This window comes from Cydia fagiglandana, chromosome 6 (genome assembly GCF_963556715.1).
Source record: "Cydia fagiglandana chromosome 6, ilCydFagi1.1, whole genome shotgun sequence".
Taxonomy (NCBI): Eukaryota; Metazoa; Arthropoda; class Insecta; order Lepidoptera; family Tortricidae; genus Cydia; species Cydia fagiglandana.
Window position 1 is genome coordinate 9,553,574 of NC_085937.1, and position 22,282 is coordinate 9,575,855.

At 38.3% G+C, this 22,282-nt stretch overlaps 1 protein-coding gene across 9 annotated transcripts in view; it reads right to left on the minus strand.

Annotated features, from left to right (window-relative positions):
- The window catches only part of LOC134665130 (phosphatase and actin regulator 4), a 74,610-nt gene that overhangs the window by 35,157 nt on the left and 17,171 nt on the right, over positions 1-22,282 (minus strand). For all 9 annotated transcript variants that reach the window (XM_063521961.1, XM_063521964.1, XM_063521963.1 and 6 more), the window contains 3 exons: positions 8,730-8,897; positions 7,592-7,690; positions 5,376-5,561 (listed from right to left, as the gene is read on the minus strand). In XM_063521961.1, the coding sequence (XP_063378031.1) occupies positions 5,376-5,561; positions 7,592-7,690; positions 8,730-8,897 (453 nt within the window). The remainder of the gene's footprint in view (positions 1-5,375; positions 5,562-7,591; positions 7,691-8,729; positions 8,898-22,282) is intronic.

Here is a 22,282-nt window from a genome sequence, read left to right on the forward strand (position 1 = left end):
TGCGACTTTTTCTGCGTAGAAGTTCTTTATACCTAGGTAGAATTAAAAAAATCCACAGCACATTTGTTGAAGAATATGTTCCTACATTCAAACTTCGTCTTCATTGGTTAAGTTTAGGCTGTGCGTGTGCATTGTCTGTCCGTATGTTAAGATGTTTTCTGGAATTTGAGTAAATAATCTTATATCTTTAAACTGGCAAGGCTTTAACGATTTTTGCCATAGATACCTATGGGGGTTTTCGGGGGCGAAAAATCGATCTCAAGGTCTGATCTCTGGAAAAACGCGCATTTTTTAGTTTTTATATATTTTCTGAGCATAGCTCTGTCTCCCAGGTACCTACTACTGTATGAATGGATGCATACATCATGGTTGTCTTTATGCAATAAAATGAAGGGTCAGTGAAAATCACTTCCACTCGCTGCATCGATTCGTAGATATAAGGTAATTCCCTCGTAATGAGGCGAAATAATTATTATCTGCTATATAGTTTGGCTATCTGTACCTGGAAGTGTACATAATCAATTGAATTATCACTTTGTAAGATTACCTACGTTGCTAGAAGTTATATAATTGATATATAATAGATATCTAATAATAAACATTTAATTAAAGCGAAATATTTTTTTTTACTATATAAGTTTTATATTTGTATTTACATTATTTATACTACAATTCATGATTTCCCACACAATCACTATTCTGAAAAAGTTATCATGTCAAGCTGTCATTTAAATAACCCAACTAATAAATATCGTGTGGACAATACAACAATAAAGCAAGATAAATATGTAGCTTTCTTGCTCTGCTATGTTCAAACCTTATAACCGATTATTGTAACAAGCAGTCGTTATTTGTAACATGGATACCGTCAATCACACGCATGAGTTCACTAATTGTTCATGCGTAGCCTAGAAAATAATTGTAAGATAGATTTACGACCAATTAACAAACCAGCAACTGTTTACATTAATAACTACTACTAACAACTTTTTAATGAGGTGTTACCTACATCCACTTACTAAAACACATTTCTAACGAGATCGTTATGTTTCAAAGATTTCTGTTGAAATATCAAACCGCTGAAAACGAATAAAAGGTTACGGTCCTTTAGTAAAATACTTAAGATAGTAACGTTAATTTCAATCCCTTGGCAACAGTCTTGTTTTAAAAGTACTTCGAACGAATTACGAGTAGAAGGGAAAAAGCATTCCCAATGGCGGGTGATTAAAATATAGACTTCATAGGACAATACTGCCTTTACCGTCATACATGAAACAAAAACACACATCTACCGATAAAGTCATTATTATTGAAAGTCAGACCACTAAAAAGTTGATATTGTGCTTTAAAAAAAGCCCTGCGTTCATTCGGATTGAATAAACCCTAACTTAATCCCTCGACAACAGTTCTTGGGCTGAATAAAATATGTTGTTCTGAAGGTTCTTTGAACGAGCTAAAGGTAATGAGCATTCCCAGTGGCGGGTGATTATATAGACGCCGTGGGACAATATTGCCTTTGCCAACACACACCTACTTACACATAAAACAAAACATTATAATGAAAAGTAAAACGTGTACATTAAGAGAAGCACAACGTTTTAATTACCGAGTAGGTTTATTAGACTAAAACCCCTCAGCAACAGTTCTTTGACAAAATAAAATACGTTGTTTGGAAAATATTGTGACCGAGTAAAAGGTAAAAAGCATTAATAAAGGCGAGAGATTATGGTCGCCGTGGAACCGGTGATACCATACAGGGAACAGTGGCTCATCTCTGTCTTTACCCAAAGAATGATGGTTTCGAAGTACATACATATTTTTATTGATAAATGAAACCGCTAAAAGGTTAAGACAATAATTACAGGCTTAACGCCACTCATTCAAATCCCTTGGCAACCGTTCTTGGCAAAATATTTTGTTATGAAAGTACTTTTAACGAGTAAAAGGTAATGAGCAGCAGTGTCGGGTGATTATGGTCGCCGTGGGACATTGCCGGTGCAGTGGCCGCGGTCGCGTGCTGCCGTGCCGGCGACGATCGATACCGCCCGCAAAGCTCGCGCTTCGGCACATACTGCCTACTTAATGAAAAATGCAACTTCCAGTTGGGTATTACACATAGGAATAGGCGGAACTAACTCCTTAACAAACCTATTAAGGGGCCGATAGTAACGATGAATGTTTGTGCCGTCTTCACACGAGGTATAAAAACAAATAAGAAGTCATTGTTTAGTGGAGCACAAAGATTCCTCGTGAAAAGTTACGTTTGGACGACTTTTTTCGGGTCGTGAGCACAGCGGGAAAGTCCCATTGCGTAGCATGAGTCAATACCGTGTCATCGGCCGCGGAGTTTCGGCGCGGAGAGTGGCGTCTATGGGGGATGACATAAGAGATTAGCCGGTGATTTGACAGGTGGCGTATGTCGTGGGTAGATAGAATGAGGTTAGGGCGGCTCGCGCTCGGTGCTGGTTGCGGCAGGTCGGTCGCGGGGCCGGCGGGCGCGGGCGCGGGCGGGCGAGCACTGAGGCGCGCGCCGCCGCTCGCACTAACATACCCCCGCTCACCCCCGACCACTGAAAGCCAGATCTAGACTTTCACGAGCACCCGCGTCGCAACGTCTAGCGCACGTCCTGACATATAACTTCCATAAAACCGTCTCCATTTCGATGCCTCCATTGTGTACGATCGTTCCCGGGTTCAGTCATGAATAAACCGCTGATATTGCGGTGAGACTTATCGTGTTTCACCGGCTAACACACAAACTTTTGAAATAGATAAACTAGTTACTAAAACTGATGAGAGATTATACAGTTTATAAATACACAATGTCATTGTCATCTATTTATAACACATTGTTCGAACTTTTACGTCGTCAAGAAAAGTTCCCATTGTTGTCTAACGCGTACTTTTTTGCTTTACTAGCGTGACTTTTTAAACGCTTATGACGCGTATTGAGGGTTAACTATGCTTATAGTGACGTCATAAATAGCGTTACTTTTGCATCCCGAGTGGCTGGCTAGAGGTGAATGCTCGTCCGGCGTCCTGTCAGGACACAGCATAGAGACTATGACAGTAACCTATCCAGGCAAACTATGCACTTCTTTTTGCGAACGCGCATTTAGCCGTATTCAAAGATAGATTACTGTTCCAATCAACTCTGGCCAGGATGTCGCTAATTCCCAGCACGCGCCAAATAGCCACTCATCAATGCGCGTCCAACATTTGCTACTTAATAATCACTAGCACTAACCTAGTTGAGCGTTCATTTGCAAGGCATGAGCTGAAATTACTTCAGCCTTTTTAATTAGGAAAGCTTTGGGACTAATTAGTACTTAGTTAATTCAATTAATGTAAACGAGACGGTTAGCACGGTCATGGCAAATTGCGCATCACGGTGTATAATTTTGCCCCAAAAAGAATTCATTTTTTGCTAGTCGGAGTGGAATAAATAATGAGCATCCCTTGTGCGCTGTCGAAATGACACGTTGGACATTTACAGCTTAACCCTTGTGCGAAATGGGAGGGGATTGAGTATTTGGTAAAGGTTTATGGGGAGATAAAGGCCTTTATTACGGTTTAGTTTGGTGTAAACCAGGCTTATTTAAACACCATAATGGAGTTTGGCGAATACGAATATTCGGCCGAATGATCGATTATGATCTTACCGGACATTTGGCCGAATTATTCGGTTCATCTGTATCATTCTAATAAACCATTTGGAAACGTAAAGATTAATCGCATCTCTGCACTGTCCATATTTGGCAAAAACATCCTACGGGAACAGGACGGATTTCGTAATTTTTTCTAATGATAACGGGAAAATAATTCGGTCGAACTTTGCAAAACTTGCCGAATATGTCGAATACTGAATAATTAATCGAATATTCGGCCCATCTACTAGTGACTAGTAGATGGGCCGAATATTCGATTAATTATATATATTATATATTACTAGTAACTAGTCTATCAACTACCAGAATAAAATATTACTATTATTAGTGAAATAGAAGATATTAGAGGAAGGCGTTGCTGAAACACCATACTGTTTGACAATGAAAAAAAAATGTAGTTAAAGCCACAGCACAGAAGTTAATTGTTACATGTTGTTTGTACGTTGCTCATACATCCTACGACAGCATACTAACGAGTGGTCTATAGCTACTAAGTATACTTCACAATGTCACACAATGGCATCGTTAATGAAACGCGAGTACCCACGCCGCACTATCTATTGCGCGCTATTGAATGAGATTAACTAATTGCTAACCGATAACAGAATACCAGCCAAAATAATTTTAATTAATTTGCACTGATTTACTAAGTTTCAATGCGACGCGGATTAAATCCATTCCAGGATTAATCCTTATATTAATATTTAAGTACTGATTATTATGAGTGAATGCACACACGATGAGTAGATATTATTAAGTATAATTATCAGTAAACATAAACAAGATTGATATATTTTTAAGAACTCGTGATCTGGTTCATCACAGCGTATTATGGCAGTTATGAGGGAAACTTTATAATAGGTATTAGAATGCGAGAAACTGAGTGAATCATTTAATGAATATCATTGGTTGTTTTCATATGTGTTGTATTTTATGTGATTTGTACTTACACCACACATTACAAAACAACAATGATATTTATGAATTGTTCCATGCAATTATTTATGAAGGGAATTGTACATTTCCGTACCAACCCGTGGTGCCCCGAGCGATGTTTGTAAACTTTTAAAAGTAATCTACTACTACCGCTTCTTTAGCTCAATGACCCACAACAGTCTTTGCTCTATTTTGTCATGATGCCAAGTTTCATGTTTGGATTCAACAATTACCTATTACTTAAGAGGTCGGTAACCACAACGCGGTCACCAGTTCCACCTGATCGCAGTTAACACAGCACACTAATTTAGGCTGATAGCAGCAGAACGATTCAAATTTGGAACGCCGCTTTACGATCCATAATGGCCCTGGAGCGTTGGTAGTGGATCCGAGGTCTCTACAGTTACATAAAACATTCCGATTTTATAAATTCGCTGACTGCCAGTGTTCTCGTCTAACTTCATTGATTGTAAAAGATGTGAACGACGCCAAAAGACCCAATTTTCCAGTAATCATAACACAGCGCCTATTTCAACTCTCCCTCATTCATAATAAACATAAGCCTCAATTAGCTAATCCTTTCTTACAAATACATAAGTCAAAATGATAAATAATGACAAACTACATTATCTGTCATTTTGAATTATGTATTTGTAAGAAAGGAAGAAAACATAATTTAACTAAATCAGGCCCGTAAAGTGTTACGAATAAGGAGGGTTAGACATAACGTCTCTTCTACAATTGTAAACTTAGATAACATGCGGGACTGACCTATGTTGTTGTTGTGTATGGAGTGGTGCGCGGCGGCGGCGGCGAGCGCGCTGGCGAGCGCGGCCTGCTGGTGCTGCAGCTGCGACGCCAGCTGCGCCTGCAGCGCCGCGTGCGCGTTGCTGATGCCGCGGTCCATGGCCGTCTGCTCGCCGCGCGCCGCCTCCTCGTATGTGGGGGAGTCTTCATCTGCGGAATAATCGCACGTTACAACGTGGGATTGAACACTGCCTACAGAATTTAATTTTACAGAATCAAAATTTAATATGTCTTGGAAACTTTTAATATGTAGGCGGCTAAAAGATGGGTTAAAATGTCTGTCATTGCCACACCCATGGTATAACAATATACTCCGCCTGGTACTCTCTTCCCGCCTTTTCTAGGTCACCTGACTGACACAAGCCTACGTCATCATGCGACAGCGCTATAAGATAATATGCGATAGCGCTATATATAGCGGCCATGTTATTGTGACGTAGGCTTGTGTCACTCTGGGAAGAGAAGACAATGTTTTATTAGACTATGGCCACACCCGATAGCGACCGTGCGCGTTGGAGGGTCTGCCATCTTGTGACCTGAATCGAAAACATATGTGCACATGTACATTGCCAAAGCAAGTGCTACCATCTACCGTTTTCGTGGGTACGTTTTTCCTTGTGCATAGTAGGTTCTGCCATCTTGTGGACTACATCGGAAGCATGACCGACACATTTACGCTTCGCGCCAAAAATCTGACGGCTCCTATGCTGCCCCCTATGGGCCTATAATATGGGTAACATGTATTGAAACGATTATTACTTGAAGACCTGAATACCTATACGTAAGCAATTATAATAAAATAAATAAATAAAATAAACAAAATCCGCATTGATGGAGATTGGCACCCAAAATACACAAGAGCTGGAATTAATGAATGAAGTGTACCACGTTAACCAATAAAATGGTGGCTCTCACTGTATACCGCTACAAGTGTCACTCATACGATGAACGGAATGTACATACCCTTCGTGCAAGCTTTTGTGAATCGACCTCTACCAGACACCACATTTTTGTCAGCATATTTACACTATAGAATTGAAATAAGGTTAATGGAGCCAATATCGATGTGAAAGGGGGTGCTGACAATACGTACGTGGCTGTAGGTCCAAACCTTAACAAATTATGTTACTTTTGTTCCCTCGCTTGAGCACATTGGACAGAATTATTCCTTAAAAATGTTTGGGCTGGTCGAGGTTATACGTTAATTTTTGAGTACAGTGAGAAAATATCCCGGGAATAAAATTAAAGTCTTACACTTCAGAAACCCTGCTCTACCTTACGATTTAACAACTTTCAAACTTTGTTTGACATAATAATAGAATGCTTTTTTTTAGTTGCACATCGAGAAACGAGCACTCGTGCAGTCGTGATCGTGATAATTGACAAAATACGCCTTTATGTAATGTGATGCGTGAGTGCGTTTAATCAATTACTTTAAACGAATTCATGTTTTGAAGAAAAACAATGTCTACTGACACATACCGCTGCGTTAAATACCATCTACCATGCATGTCTCACTGTAGAAAATGTAGGAAGTGATGTTAACAGTAAAAGTGTTGACGAATGACATAAGAAACGTCCACGCAAATATCTTTGACAGTTAAGACTATTCGAGTTTCGAGTGCATATCGTATGAATATTGGTAATGGGTTTTCTCAATCAACAGCAAAGCGTGGTATGGGCATGTAATGAGGAAGGATGGATGCCATATAGGCAAAAGAATGTTAGGGATGAATGTTGATGGACGGAGAGCGGATGGTAGACCCCAATAAACGATGGATGGATTGTGTGAGAGAGGATATGAGAAAGAAAGTAGTGAGTGCTGAGGTGACGAAAGACAGAGGAGAATGGAAGAGCAAAACATGTTGTGCCGACCCCACATAACGTGGGACAAGGGCAGGGAAAAGAAGATTCCTTTAGCAAAAATCTAGATATAAATTTAGCCACGCCTATTATAATACCTTAAACAAGCGCCATCCTAAACTAAAACGAAGGTAAATATTATGACACAGTAACCGTGCGCGTCTGTGAACGTCTTTGACGTAGGGAAAACACTAGACCCCCGAAGACAATGCCATAGCAAAGAGCAACAGAAAAATGTTCATCGACTCTTATTCCTTATATTATAACAGTTGATAATTCGTTATTTTTCAAATCAAAAATAAATAGAGTATGCTTACTAGCTTCGGGGACCGGCGCGCAGGGACTCTCCGGCAGGAGGATCCCTTTCTGCACCAGCTCATCTCTATTTGCTCGGACGGATATCTTCCTTTCTAAAGCTGCAAAGAAGAAACGTCACAATTAGTAACAAAGTCTAATCTCTAAAATAATTAGCGTTATTCATCATACAATCCATGATTTTAAGCCGTAGAAGTAGAAGTAATAATTATTTTGTCAAGTTAAAGACGAGGAAAACTGTGTTTGCCTTCGCCATAACGTTTTTGTCAGTGTGCTATTATAAATTTTAATAGCAGTGGCTAGCTGAAACGGCTATTACTTATTTTATTTCATTGTATTAAATCACGAAGTTTTAAATTTAATATGGAACTAAATAATGGCTATGAAAAATAATTCCTGAGCCGCACACCCATTCCCATGGTTAATGATTCAGTGAGTATAGATAAATAAACCACCCATAGGGGCTGTTCACAAATTACGTCATCTATTTTTGACGATTTTGCCCGCCCCCCCCTCCTAAAATCATCCAAAAATCATGCTTCGAATGACCCCGTTTCCTCCTACGTCATACTACCATCATCCGATGTTCAGACCCCCCCCCCATTCCGAAATGTCGTAATTTATGAATAGCCCCATTTTCGAGTTTTCATACAAATGCGTTACCAAGGTTGAATGCAGCTTACGTTACCAAGCGCCAAGAATCTCGACTTGATCTACTCTACCAATACTGGCGATTATCCTAGTCTGCTGGTCCCAGGGCTCGGAACCGGTATTTTGTTAAAATCCCGAAATAGCCCAATATTTTGATTTATTTTATGCTCTTTACACGATTCAGTCCTACGACTGAATCATGTGTTTAGGCAACAACTTCGTATTATTACATTGTCCCATTAAAAATTAAATAATAAACCAAAGAATTGAAGAAGAACGTAATAATCCCGGTATTTTTGTACGGAGAAATTACCGGTTTCCGACCCCTGGCTGGTCCACACTAGCAGACCTTCCTGTTACTGTATTTAATAACATTGCAATATTTTATTCGGGATGCTTACTGCCTAATATACATAGGTTAATCTACTTAAAAGACTTATCTACTAGATGAAAATTACAAGCTTCCACATATATAAAATATCAACTTACTTCTAGAGGCTGCTTCAAACTTCTCCGACTTCTTTTTCCGTTTCCACTTCCAAGGTTTGAAGAGCCTACCGAGGGCCGAGAACTTGGACTTGGTCCGCTCCACCGGCGGCGTTCGCGCGCCCGACCCCAGGCTGTTGGTGCGCACTGTTGTGCCATTTTGTTTCTTGGCTGCAAGCAATAGCAGAAGACATTTTTAATATGGTCAAGTTTCTATACTTTGATCGTCTATTAGTTATTTATAATACAAATGTCTACGTGTCGTCATTAAAATTATACTTATTTTATTGTGCAATAAATTAAATGCTAGATAATGGAAGTTTGCAGGAACTTTAATGACAAATTAAATTGTTTTGAAAAATTAATTAACTATGGCACTAATACCGTTCTGGCCGTATACATCAATAACGTTCACGTTAGGCAAACTTTTCCAGTTGGTCCACTACATAGTACAATAAAAAAATCGTTACCCATCCCATAAGGTGTAATTACATTCTTTACCGCTACCAAAGCGTATTAGAGACTGTGCGGAAAGAGAAGAGTCGTGAAATGTAGGGGAGGCCATACATTCGACGAATCTTTTCTTTCCGCACAGACCCTATAAATGTTTTACCTTTTAACCTAATTATTAGGTAGATACTTTAAAGCAGACTTTGAATTAAAGTAATGAACCACAGTTAACGAATTAATTTGTATTTTTATTTCTACGGAAATCCCACTTCTTTATTCGCTCCCTTCAATAAATAACGCGATGTCTTTTTCGGTATTTTAAATGGTTGAAAATAGCGAAAAAATCATCTATTTAGAGAACGACTTTAAATAGATGTAATAGTTATTTGGAACATTAGTATATAAATAAAAATAAATAAATAAATATTAGGGGCATTTTACACAAATCAACCTAGCCCCAAACTAAGCAAAGCTTGTACAATTTGTTTATTTACTACACTAATGTACTATGCTTGTACTATGTAGGCACGTTGTTGTATGCTTGTTATATACCGGCAAAATTGTTAAAATCTAACACTACAATTCTATAAATGTGAAAAAAAGCATGAATGAATGATATTGATAAAGTGTACATTTCCAATGACATTTAAGCATGGTATCTACTTAACGACCTAAGTACCTAATAAAAAGAACGCAATTTTATCGATTAAACTCCAACATGCTTGAAAAGAGCGCTGTCCTTGCATATTCGCATAGTAGATTCGTTTTGTAATTAACTATGTATTACCAAAATTATATGTACCTTAACTACAGTAAAATAATTACTTAAATATTATCTTCTACGTGCAATATTTTTCCAAATTACGAAACAATGAAGCGCAATATGAAATACAAATTCAAATGCATTTATATCATTACTTTTTAGAGCTGTTCTTAGTTATAAGGGTTAGGTAGGTAATTAGTCCATCTAAGATCAGTGTCATTAACAATTTAAAAATCTAAAAGCTGGCGCTCGTCAACACCTCATGTCATGGCAACACCTACAACGCCTACGTACCATATACCTCCTCATACATGCCTACATTGACAGAATAAATGGCCCCATTATGTCGAGAGCCTATTGTCAAAGGCTGTCTGTACCCATCAAAATAACAACGGGAACATACAAAAGAGAAAACTTTAACATTACCTATAGTACCTACAATTCTATATATAAAGTTTGGAGACGTTGATTTATAATTTATAAATTAGTATAATGAGTACGAAACGAAATATCAAAACTGAAAAGTTGTTTGTTGAAATCACAGATGAAACAGGATAAACCGACGAAAGTTTAGGGTCAGGTCATGCATAAAACAAAACACGGTTCAATTACTTATTTAATATTCAAGCAACATCTTCAGTCTTACACCGAAGTGCACAGTTTTCGTCCCAGCGTTAGATGATCCTTGGACTCCTTATATAAAGAATTACAGTTTTTTTCGTAAAACCCTTCCAATTTAAAAGAAATTGTGTTTTTTATATTCCCCTAGGAAATTTGACTCTCATCATAACCGCCAGTAAAAACACGGACAAGTGTATTTACGGTGTCATTCCATCATGTTTCAAATAAAATAAGAAAGGTTCAAACAGTGTACACCCGCAGCGAGGGAAGCACTTCCATATTTGGGACCATTCCAGTTTTTTACCTGCACGAAATGCCCGGATGGTTCGAGACAGGTAAAAGAGTTGAACGCTTCGAACTCAAGCAACCGTGTGTGCAACGAAACAATCTAATCGATCAAGGACTCATTGTTTGATCTGTAAAATGATAGACACTAGATAGAAACCCGTTCAATTAAAAGAAGGGATATCCCCGTTACGTTTGTAGGACTAAATAAAAACCAGATGTTTGTTTTACGGGGCCCGCCGGGCAAGTAGGTTAGTCCTCTTTTGACATACATATTTGTAATCAAATCATGTCTACATATACCTACACTCAAATCTCTAATATTGTGACATTATTGACTTATAGAGAAAGGATCCACGAGCGTCACAAAACAAGTCGTGCATAACTATACCTTGTAATCCTTGTATTTCCCAGGGACTAAAATATTATATGCAGTTGGATTGGATAATTTACTACCACCAATTTACTACTAAATAACAGATCGGTTGGAGATATTTTGGGCAATCGGACTGTCATAACAGTATCAGGAAAAAAGGCTTATAAAGTTTTTACGTTAGACTAAAAATTGTTTTCTTGCCAGATTGCGAAAATCAAATTTGCAATGAAGTTATATTGTCAAACATAAACGTCGCTTCTCAATATCCAGCCTTCTACGGTGTTATTAAATAAATATACTTGGATTATCGTGGAGTAATAAGATAAGATAAAGTTTATTAAGCTCAAAAGGTTACATTCTATACATAATTTCATAAGTTATGTTACATAGGTATATCTATCTGAGATCTTTCGTTGGTACTTAAATTAGGTATAAACCTGTGCTATAAGTACCAGCTACCTTCCATTTGTCTCTATGTACTTATACATGTATATTGTACAGGCGAGTATTATTTATAATCAGCTACATACTGTTAAGAAAGTTATACAAAATCTATAACAATGAGGAAATATTAAGTTAGAAGAAAATAAGTTAACAACGTACCTCAGTACCTACTTGTTGTTATTACTTTTGCGTATATGTATGCGTGCTCGTTGTGCTCGGCATTAATGAATGACCTTTGAAATCGATTTATATAAGCCCTTACCTTACAATGTTAAAGATAACAAATTCAGGGCATCGCAGGGCAGCTATGCCAGACCGCAGATATCCGCTAAACTAAATCGATAATTACAAAACTATTAGGCAAAGGCATACGCTAAAATATCCTACAACATACTAAATACTAACAACATACAAAAAAAATGCAAAATATAAGTGGACACGGAATCCGTAACCACTTATACGGATCGTATTAATGTAATTTTTTTGTAGTATATCACCAATTAAGATATAACTAAGTTGTGAATCCGGGAAGTTATTAATGTGTTGGACTGGTGATCAAACCATTTGATAACATTGTTAATTTTTTAAACACACTCGGGAATAATCATCACGTCATGAGTACACGGTATAATTTCGTAATAGTATCGGTACACGGCCTACGAGTATTCTCATTGGATTAACCTCGATACTCAGCAGCAGTCAGCACTTACTAGTCTTTGTCGGACAAAGAATTCATCCCTTACAGTCCTTACATACATAATTTTACGAATAATGTTTAAGTACAGCAGTACAGTAGCAAGTGGAACGAATGAAAGAATTAATGCTACCATTCGACCTTGCCATCGGTGTTAAATGGACCTATTTAACAGTAATTGAAACGAATAAACTGTAGTATAATAAACGAATAAACAAAATAAATAAATTACTAGACGATTTAGAAAACTATCTCATTAGGAACACGATGCCTATCACGCATTATTTCTAATACCGATAATATGGCTCGTTATCATAGTTTGATATGTTGATAAACTGCCTCGTACGGGTTAAACTCGTAGTAATACCAAGTTGAAGGTTGGTGACGCGTTTAGAGGCAGGTTACGGTACCAAAACCCCGTAATTGCGTAGATAAGACATGAGTCATGCAGATGTCTCGCAGCCCACGCGAGCTTGATCGATGAGGCAGCACCGACAGTCCACAAAACATCTTCTAGTGTAAGTTGAACTCAAGATCCGTAATCACAATACTTAAATCGTAGATCAGCATTGTACTGTTTTGTTTGTAGGTGCGACAGCACCGGCTCACTGTGGCAGCTCACAAAAATCTCAGCTGCTTTTCATCTTAAATTTAACCTGATCTAAAGAGATACAGCAACTATATTTAGTCAGAGAGCACTCTTATACTGGTCAGACCAAGTGTTTGATGAACAGCGTCGTCCTCGACAAACCGCTATTCATGTGCCATCACGGCTCAATAGGCGTATTGTGCGAATGTACCACCAAATTATTCTTAACGATTGACGAGATCCTTATCATTACAGGCTTGGATTCAAGTTTAGCTTGAAGAAACGTTCCGGGAGCGTTGACATTTGCTCTACATAAGTTATGTTAAGACGTTAAGATGCCTGCCTACAGATACGATGCCTGAATACAGAGTACCTAGTGGAAATAATGTTAATTATGCAAATTCTCAGAAGTAACACAGAGTACTGTAATAGTTTTAAATTGGCTGTTATTATTATTCTTGAAGAGTAGGTACGTCTAGAAGAATACGAAAAGGTCATAAAAGTTCTACCCGTCGCGCCGTAACTAAATAGATACAAGGTGAGCAAGAAGAATGTATTAGGAAAAACTAAGGATACGATTAGGTACTCGTATTGCCTAAGACTTGAAAATGTCTCCTCCTTCTTCCTCGCGATATCCCGGCATTTTGCCACGGCTCATGGGAGCCTGGGGTCCGCGTGACAACTAATCCCATGATTTGACGTAAGCACTAGTTTTTACGAAAGCGACTGCCATCTGACCTTCCAACCCAGAGGGGAAACTAGGCTTATTGGGATTAGTCCGGTTTCCTCACGATGTTTTCCTTCACCGAAAAGCGACTGGCAAATATCAAATGATATTTCGTACATAAGTTCCGAAAAACTCATTGGTACGAGCCGGGATTTGAACCCGCGACCTCCGGATTGAAAGTCGCACGCTCTTACCGCTAGGAAGACTTGAAAATGTATTAGTAAAAATTAAGGATACCTCCGAGTAGGAGTAGGTATATTATGTAGATGTAATAGCAATATACGCTTAAAAAAATCGTCCTCACATCGGGCACAGGTAGATCCTATAGTTGGTAATAACAGTGAAGAATGCGTTCTACGTGCATTATGATTCATAGTAAAGTACTATACCTATTGCATAACAAGATTATTTAAACAGTAATAATTAGTATGCTCCTCTCGTAGCGTATGAGTACACTTAAGTCTTAAGCGAGAACAAAGCTAATACCACACCTGCTTAAAATCAAACATACACAAGTCTTATATAAAAGATAATAATGTAATGTTTATTATCTTTTATACAAGACTAAACAGTGTCGTTTCATTGGCTCGCTTGACAATAGGAACGACTTTTAGTTTCATCTTTACAACAGCAAAGCGTTATTTTATTCACAACTGAAAAAAATGTTATTGCCTGAGAACGACACCAATTTTATCGAAATAATAATTATCACGAAACGTTAATCGATCCATAACAAGTAAGAGGTCGACGACTCCATTCGCACATGGGCTTGGGTGTAGAGGTACAAAAAACGGTATTGTCATAAGTGGGTATTGAACACAACCATCATCAATATGAGATCATCAGGTGAATAATACGAGTTAATAAAATAATGCACATAAATAACATTACATTACAAGATAACTACACGAGATAACCTACTCGTAAACAACAATTTATTTTCAATAAGAACCTACATTTGCTGGTTATGTTCCGGCTCAAGTCAAAGTTCAAGCTTAATATTTACCCAAGAGTAATGGTAATTTCTATGAAAAGTGCTCCATTTTCATTGCTCTACATACGTTGACACGTCTGGTCAATTATAAATTAAGTCCTTTAATGCTTTGTCAATGTCTTTCACCGAATCGGAGGCCTCAAATCAAATCGGCAAGGTTCTAGGTAAGATATGCGTTACATTTAAACGTGGTAATTACTATGTAAATAAATACCCACTCAAAAATGTTGGCAGGGAAACTGCCATTTCATTGCATTGTAACGCTTCACGCGATGCTTATTAAATATGGATCCTCATCTAGTACATATAGATATAAGGTATAATGTAACTGGAATTCTTAATCGTTTATTAAATCAAGGAATACTGAAAATAATTATATAAAGATTATGAGTATGAGTACCTATATACAAATACCTATATTTAGATAATGATAATAAAGTCATGTTTTAATTTCTACATTAATTAATGTACGTTCTATAATTGCAACACGATAAGATGAAGATAGTGAAAGTACGGAGCATAGCTCTACATAAAACAAGCTGTAAGTTATGAATGGTGGAAAACCGTATTTTCACTTTCGCGTAGTTAGCTAGTATGGTGTGCACGTGGGAAAACGTAAGAGACTAATTGGAAATTCAGATAGGGAGGAGCTATTAGCTAGCTATGAACAGCGACGATTTACTGGTTAAACTTTAAAGAACTTTCGAACCGAACTATTCGGCCGAATACGAACATTGAAAAATATGCCGAATACCGAATAATTACCGAATATTCGACCCATCTCTAATACAGATAAAGTCGCACCAATAAAAGTCTGCAGCGGATTTGATAGCCCACGCAGTGTAAGTGTTATAGATACGTCATAATTTCATAGAAGTTTGACGTTTAAAATGACACTTTCACTGCGTGGGCTATCAAAATCGCTGCAGACTTTTTACGGTCTGACTATATATCTCTTTTTGTTAAGTTTAAGTCATGAGATAATGTTACCACGTTCCCTGTGTACCTAGGAACCAGAAATTGAGTCCTCACGTGCAACACGTTTTTTATCAAAAGGTTCATTAGCCAGTATGTGCATGCAAATAAAAAAGACCTAGCTCACACGTGTAAATTTTGGCAATGCTTTAAGTTTATATGGGGTTGTGCATCATTAACTAGTGGTGCATGCACGTATTCCTAAAATGCTACACATATGATGCATGCACAGGGAACGTGTTACGTTCGATGCAGACTGTAGGACATTCCATAGTGTGGATTAAAGAGTTATAATATGAATTAAATTTATAGTGACATAAAATGCACTTACCTACATGTCATATAGGCTCAGACGCGTGACTCTAACCCAATTAGTTTGCTAGTCCAAATAAATATATATATGCAGGTAGTATAGTACCTACAGCGGTTCTCAATCTTTTTTTTTTGAAGGATCCCTTTTGGAAAGCGAAATACTTGATGGAACCCTACATTGTACATAAAATTTAACCTAACCCTACATAAAAATTTTCGCGGCGACTAAAGCATAGTGTTCTAAATTCTTGCGAAACCCCTGCAGGGGTGTCGCGGAACCCTAGGGGAACCCACTTAGACAATGGCTGGTATAATAGATAAACCTAAAGTTTTCCCAAGACAGAATCTATCCCATGGGTCCACCTAAGATAATAAATAATCTCTAAAAAGTATATAAGATAGTAAACATCTCTATTTTGGCTCTTTGGAAGGTATTCCTTTTTCTTACACATGCGAAATGAAAGCACATTTTTCAGAAGTATTAAGATGAGCCCCAAAAAGCGAAATTAGTTAAATTAAATTGACACCTGCCCTCTAGGGCTCCCTCACGCAAACACTAGGACTTAATGCTTTTTGAAAGAATACACTGAGAGAAAAATCATTGGTAAACTAAACCAGGAATTAAAAAACAGTTCTGTACTGGGGGAAAAAATAAAGTTTAGTAATAATTATAGACGTTTCACTATTTCTGTAAAGTTTATTTATTTCTACAAACAGCTCAGTAATCCTAAATCTAATTTCAACAAACAGATAATAGAAATTGCAAGAACTAATAGAAATTGCAAAAGTCAATTTGTTCCTATTAGTTGACTCTCCTTGTCCCCGGATTAAGAGTGCTATTACATTTCGGGGTTGAGCGAGTTTAGGTATTTTACGCGCTGCGGCAGGCCGTGCGAGCTCAGTATTCCGATCCCTTCTACCACACTCGCACTACAATGATGGATTAAACATTCTTGATCCTTCGCGAAGCATATTGAAATCAACCATAACAACACTAACTGTACTTAACTTATTAAGTCCTAAAACTGTTATTTGGTAAGTACGAAAATACTAAATGCAGTGCAAATGTACATAGGGGCTGTTCATAAATTACGTCATCTATTTTTGACCCCCCATCCCTCAAATCATCCAAAAATCATGCTTCGGATGACTCTGTTTCCTCGTACGTCATGCTACCATCATCCGATGTCCAGACCCCCCCCCCCCTCCTCCCATTTGAAACGACGTAATTTATGAATAGCCCCGTACTCGTACTTATGAACGTATATTACTCGAAAGAAATTATAGGTACTCGCTTATTTACAAGAAACAAGTTACAAGAAACTGAAGATACACAGGGTCTGATGATGGAGCTGGAAGGTGGCCACGGGTACCAGTCTATCATGTAACTAAACCACTTCGTGTTTGGGCTCGTTTGATTCGTCTCAACAAGATCTTTGACACTGAAGATTCACAGGGTCTAGGGCTTGCATTCCGGAATTCCGGAATTTCGAAATACCGGAATCTCGGACATATTTTCCGATATTACAATTCCGGAATTGATACCACTGAATATATTTTCAATTCCGGAATTGATACCACTGAATATCGAAAATTTTGGTTTTAATACGTTTATTATTGAAAATTGTTAAGAAACTAATAAAAAGCAACTAATACTGTTGTTTGTTGTCGTTATTACGTGCCTCTTAGTCATTTAGTGAACTATAGTAAGTATATATTTTACTTTTCCGTTTGCAGTGGGACAATATTATGGGCTCATAATAATAATATAGCAAAGCGATTTACTTGCTTAGAATTGTCAGACTAATCTGAATCCTACATAAGCGAAGTTTTAGAATTTAAAATTTAATAATATTTGGACTTTTTTAGAAAGAGGTTTTCTCTATCAACGATTTCGGACCCTGTAGAAGGACCATAATATATGATATTCTGAATCATAATTAGGAACTAGGAAGAAAAAAGCCAAACTTAGACCTTCAACTTCTTAAACAACACCACTACCTATTAGGTTAGGAAGAGTAGGAACTGTTAAATTTAACTATTTTATAATTTATAAAATTATGCATGAAATGGTTTGCTAGCAACTATAGTTTCCCCAAATAAATAGCCCGTATCATAGGAATGCATAAAAGTAACCCTTTTGACGTACTCGTAGTAAAATATGGGGAGGGAAAAACGTACATCAAATTAAATTTATTTTAAACAATACTTAATAAACGGAAAGTATCAGAATTTCAATTTTTTTGTTGTTTTTTACAAAAAAAGTCTCATAAAATTATGATAATCCCTAATTCCGGAACCAGTTCCGGAATTCCGGAATTGGAAACCAATATCGAAAATCAGTTCCGGAATTGGAAACCATCCGATATTGCAAGCCCTAACAGGGTCTGATGATGGAGCTGGAAGGTGGCCACGGGTACCAGTCTCTCATGTAACTAAACCACTTCGTGTTTAGGCTCGTTTGATTCGTCTCAACAAGATCTTTGACACTAGGTGATAAAACTGATAAACCAAACACGAAGTGGTTCAGTTATGTGATAGACTGGTACCCGTCGCCACCTTCGAGCTCCATCATCAGACCCTGAGTAGTATCTTGTGTCAAAGATCTTGTTGCGACGAATCAAACGAGCCCAAACACGAAGTGGTTCAGTGACATGGTAGACTGGTACCCGTGGCCACAGTCCAGCTCCATCATCAGACCCTGAGTACTAACTTGTGTCCAAGGTCTTGTTGAGACGAATCAAACGAGCCCAAACATGAAGTGGTTCAGTTACATGATAGCAGTGTTGGCAAAAAATCAATTCGAATTGACGATTGACGATTGAGAATCGACCGATCAATTCGAATTGACGATTGACGAAACTAATTCTAAATCTACTGATTGAAGATTGACGATTACTAATCGTTAATTCGAATTGATCGGTCAATCCTCAATCGTCAATTCGGATTGACGATTACTTTGTATGTACCTACCTAATGTCCTTTTTATTTAGGCCATTTTTGTGAAACTGACCAAATGCGATCAAAAGCGGTGTCTGAGTTTACCAAAGGTCCCGAAACATGTTTCCGACGGCTATATGAAGGATGTCCTTTTTGGAACATTTTCGGGACTTTCCTTGAAATTAACCGATAGCGTTCAAAATCGATATCTGAGGTGCCCAAAGGTTTCGAAACTTGTTTCCGAGTGAAATATGAGAGATGTCCTTTTTTGGGACATTTCTAGAAATTACCCGATTGCGTTTAAAATCGATATCTGAGGTAAACAGAGGTTTCTAAACATTTTTTCAACTGCAATATTTAAAGGTGTCTTGTTTTGGGACATTTTAGTGACACTCTTTGAAAGTGACTGATTGCATTCAAAATCGATATCTGAGGTGCAAAATATGGTTTCAACGGCAATATTTAGATTCTACACTTTAGCCGCGTACTTACTTACTACCTGCATTACGCCACCCTGCTGAAAAAAGGTCATTTCTCGGTATTGCCGTCAGAAACATGTTTCGAAACCTTTGGGCACCTCAGATATCGATTTTGAACGCAATCGGTTAATTGGAAGAAATGTCCCATAAATGTCCAGAAAAAAAAGGAAACTCCGTTTGTATTGCCGTCGGAAACATGTTACGGAACCTTTGTGTCAAAGTGCCAACGATCAATTTAAAAAAATGTCCCGAAATGGAAGGGACATCCTTCAATACTGACGTCAGAAACATTTTTCGGGACCTATGGTCGACATCGATTACGAATATGAACGTAATTGGCCAATTTCGAAAAATGTCCCTAAAAGGGACATCAGTCAATACTGACATCAGGCCCCTGTTTCACCAACGTGACAGGTGCGACGAATTGTAAAATCACTGTTGCTGACGTCACAGGCATCCATGGGCTACGGTTACCGCTTACCATCGGGCGGGCCGTATTCCTGTTTGCCACCATCATTGTATTATTAAAAAAAACTTTATGATATCGTTAAAAAACAGATATTTCTCTTGCTAAGTTTATGACAATTGTCACAAGAAACACTACAATTGTCACGAAATTCCGACATATAACTCATTACCTGTCAAGAATTACCTACAGTTCTTCTAAATCTTTGAGAATTGTCAGAAACTTCGCAGGAGAAATATCTGTTTTTTTTTCCGATATAATAAAGTTTTTTTTAAATAATACAATGATGGTGGCAAACAGGAATACGGCCCGCCCTATGGTAAGTGGTAATCGTAGCCCATGGATGCGTGTGACGTCAGCAACAGTGATTTTACAATTCGTCGCACCCATCACCGATGTGAAATTGGGGCCAGGAACATGTTTTCGAACCTCTGGGAACCTCAGATATCGACTTTAAGTCCAGTAAGTAAGTCCGTAAAAAAGACACCTTTGAAAACTAATCTTAGGGAAGGGAAAGGGACCCTAGGTTAATCTAGATTGAGAATTGATTTAATCCGAATTGAGGATTGATGCGTTAATTCCAATTGATTCAATCGGATTGACGCGTCAATCAGAATTAAATCAATTCGAATTGATCAATTCGGATTGATCAATTCGGATTGATCAATTCGGATTGACGCGTCAATTCGATTGATCAATCCGGATTGATTTAGTTCAGATTGATGCCAACACTGCATGATAGACAGGTACCCGTCGCCACCTTCGAGCTCCATCATCAGATCCTGAGTACTATCTTGTGTCAAAGATCTTGTTGAGATGAATAAAACGTGCCTAAACACGAAGTGGTTCAGTTACATGATAGACTGGTACCCGTGGCCACCTTTCAGCTCCATAATCAAACCTTGTGTATCTTCAGTGTCAAAGATCTTGTTGAGACTAATCAAACGAGCCCAAACACGAAGTGGTTTAGTTGCATGGTTGATTGGTACCGGGTACCACCTTCCGGCTCCATCATCAGACCCTGAGTACTATCTTGTGTCAAAGATCTTGTTGAGACGAATAAAACTAGCCTAAACACGAAGTGGTTTCGTTGCACGGTTGATTAGTACCGGTGACCACCTTCCGGCTCCATCATCAGACCCTGAGTACTATCTTGTGTCAAAGATCTTGTTGAGACGAATAAAACGAGCCTAAACACGAAGTGGTTTAGTTGCAAGGATGATTGGTACTGGTGACCACCTTCCGGCTCCATCATCAGACCCTGAGTACTATTTTGTGTCAAAGATCTTGTTAAGACGAATAAAACGAGCCTAAACACGAAGTGGTTTAGTTGCATGGTTGATTGGTACCGGTGACCACCTTCCGGCTCCATCATCAGACCCTGAGTACTATCTTGTGTCAAAGATCTTGTTGAGACGAATAAAACGAGCCTAAACACGAAGTGGTTTAGTTGCATGGTTGATTGGTACTGGTGACCACCTTCCGGCTCCATCATCAGACCCTGAGTACTATCTTGTGCCAAAGATCTTGTTGAGACGAATCAAACGAGCCCAAACACGAAGTGGTTTAGTTGCATGGTTGATTGGTACCGGTGACCACCTTCCGGCTCCATCATCAGACCCTGAGTACTATCTTGTGTCAAAGATCTTGTTGAGACGAATAAAACGAGCCTAAACACGAAGTGGTTTAGTTGCATGGTTGACTGGTACTGGTGACCACCTTCCGGCTCCATCATCAGACCCTGAGTACTATCTTAAGTCAAAGATCTTGTTGTGCCGAATCAAACGTGCCCAAACACGAAGTGGTTTAGTTGCATGGTTGATTGGTACCGGTGACCACCTTCCGGCTCCATCATCAGACCCTGAGTACTATCTTGAGTCAAATAAATACATATAGAATGTCAGGTCGTTTCAAATATTTTTAATCATGTCCGGTAGTTTATTAAACTGTACCATTATAAATTATAATACTATAAAAACAGTGCTAGGATCAAAGTCTCTCGTTGCGGTTTACACGCACACAGTGTAGCGTTTTACACGGCGCTTGCCGCACACAATGATAAAAAACGTCGTCGTCGCCGTTGAAAATGTGCGGAGCCGACCGACACACGTCCTGCCTGTACAAGCTCTGCCGCGGCACTGAGCTGGCGAGCGCGCGTCATCGGTAATATAGATTAGTTTTCAAAAAATTGCCAAAAAATTATAGTAGAATTTCATAAACACTAATGTATACCAACAGTATAAGCAAACGTTGCAGATTGCTTAAGTATGAAAATGACTTCGATATTAAGTAGATTTTCGTAGAAATTGACACTTGTTTCGGAGAGAAAATTGAGTTCGTTTTACTTTGATTTTCTCTTTCTCAAAGGTATGTAGGAAAAATATCGTTTGATATGCCTAAAATACAGGGTATTAGTAATACAAAATAGCCAGGTTTAGCAG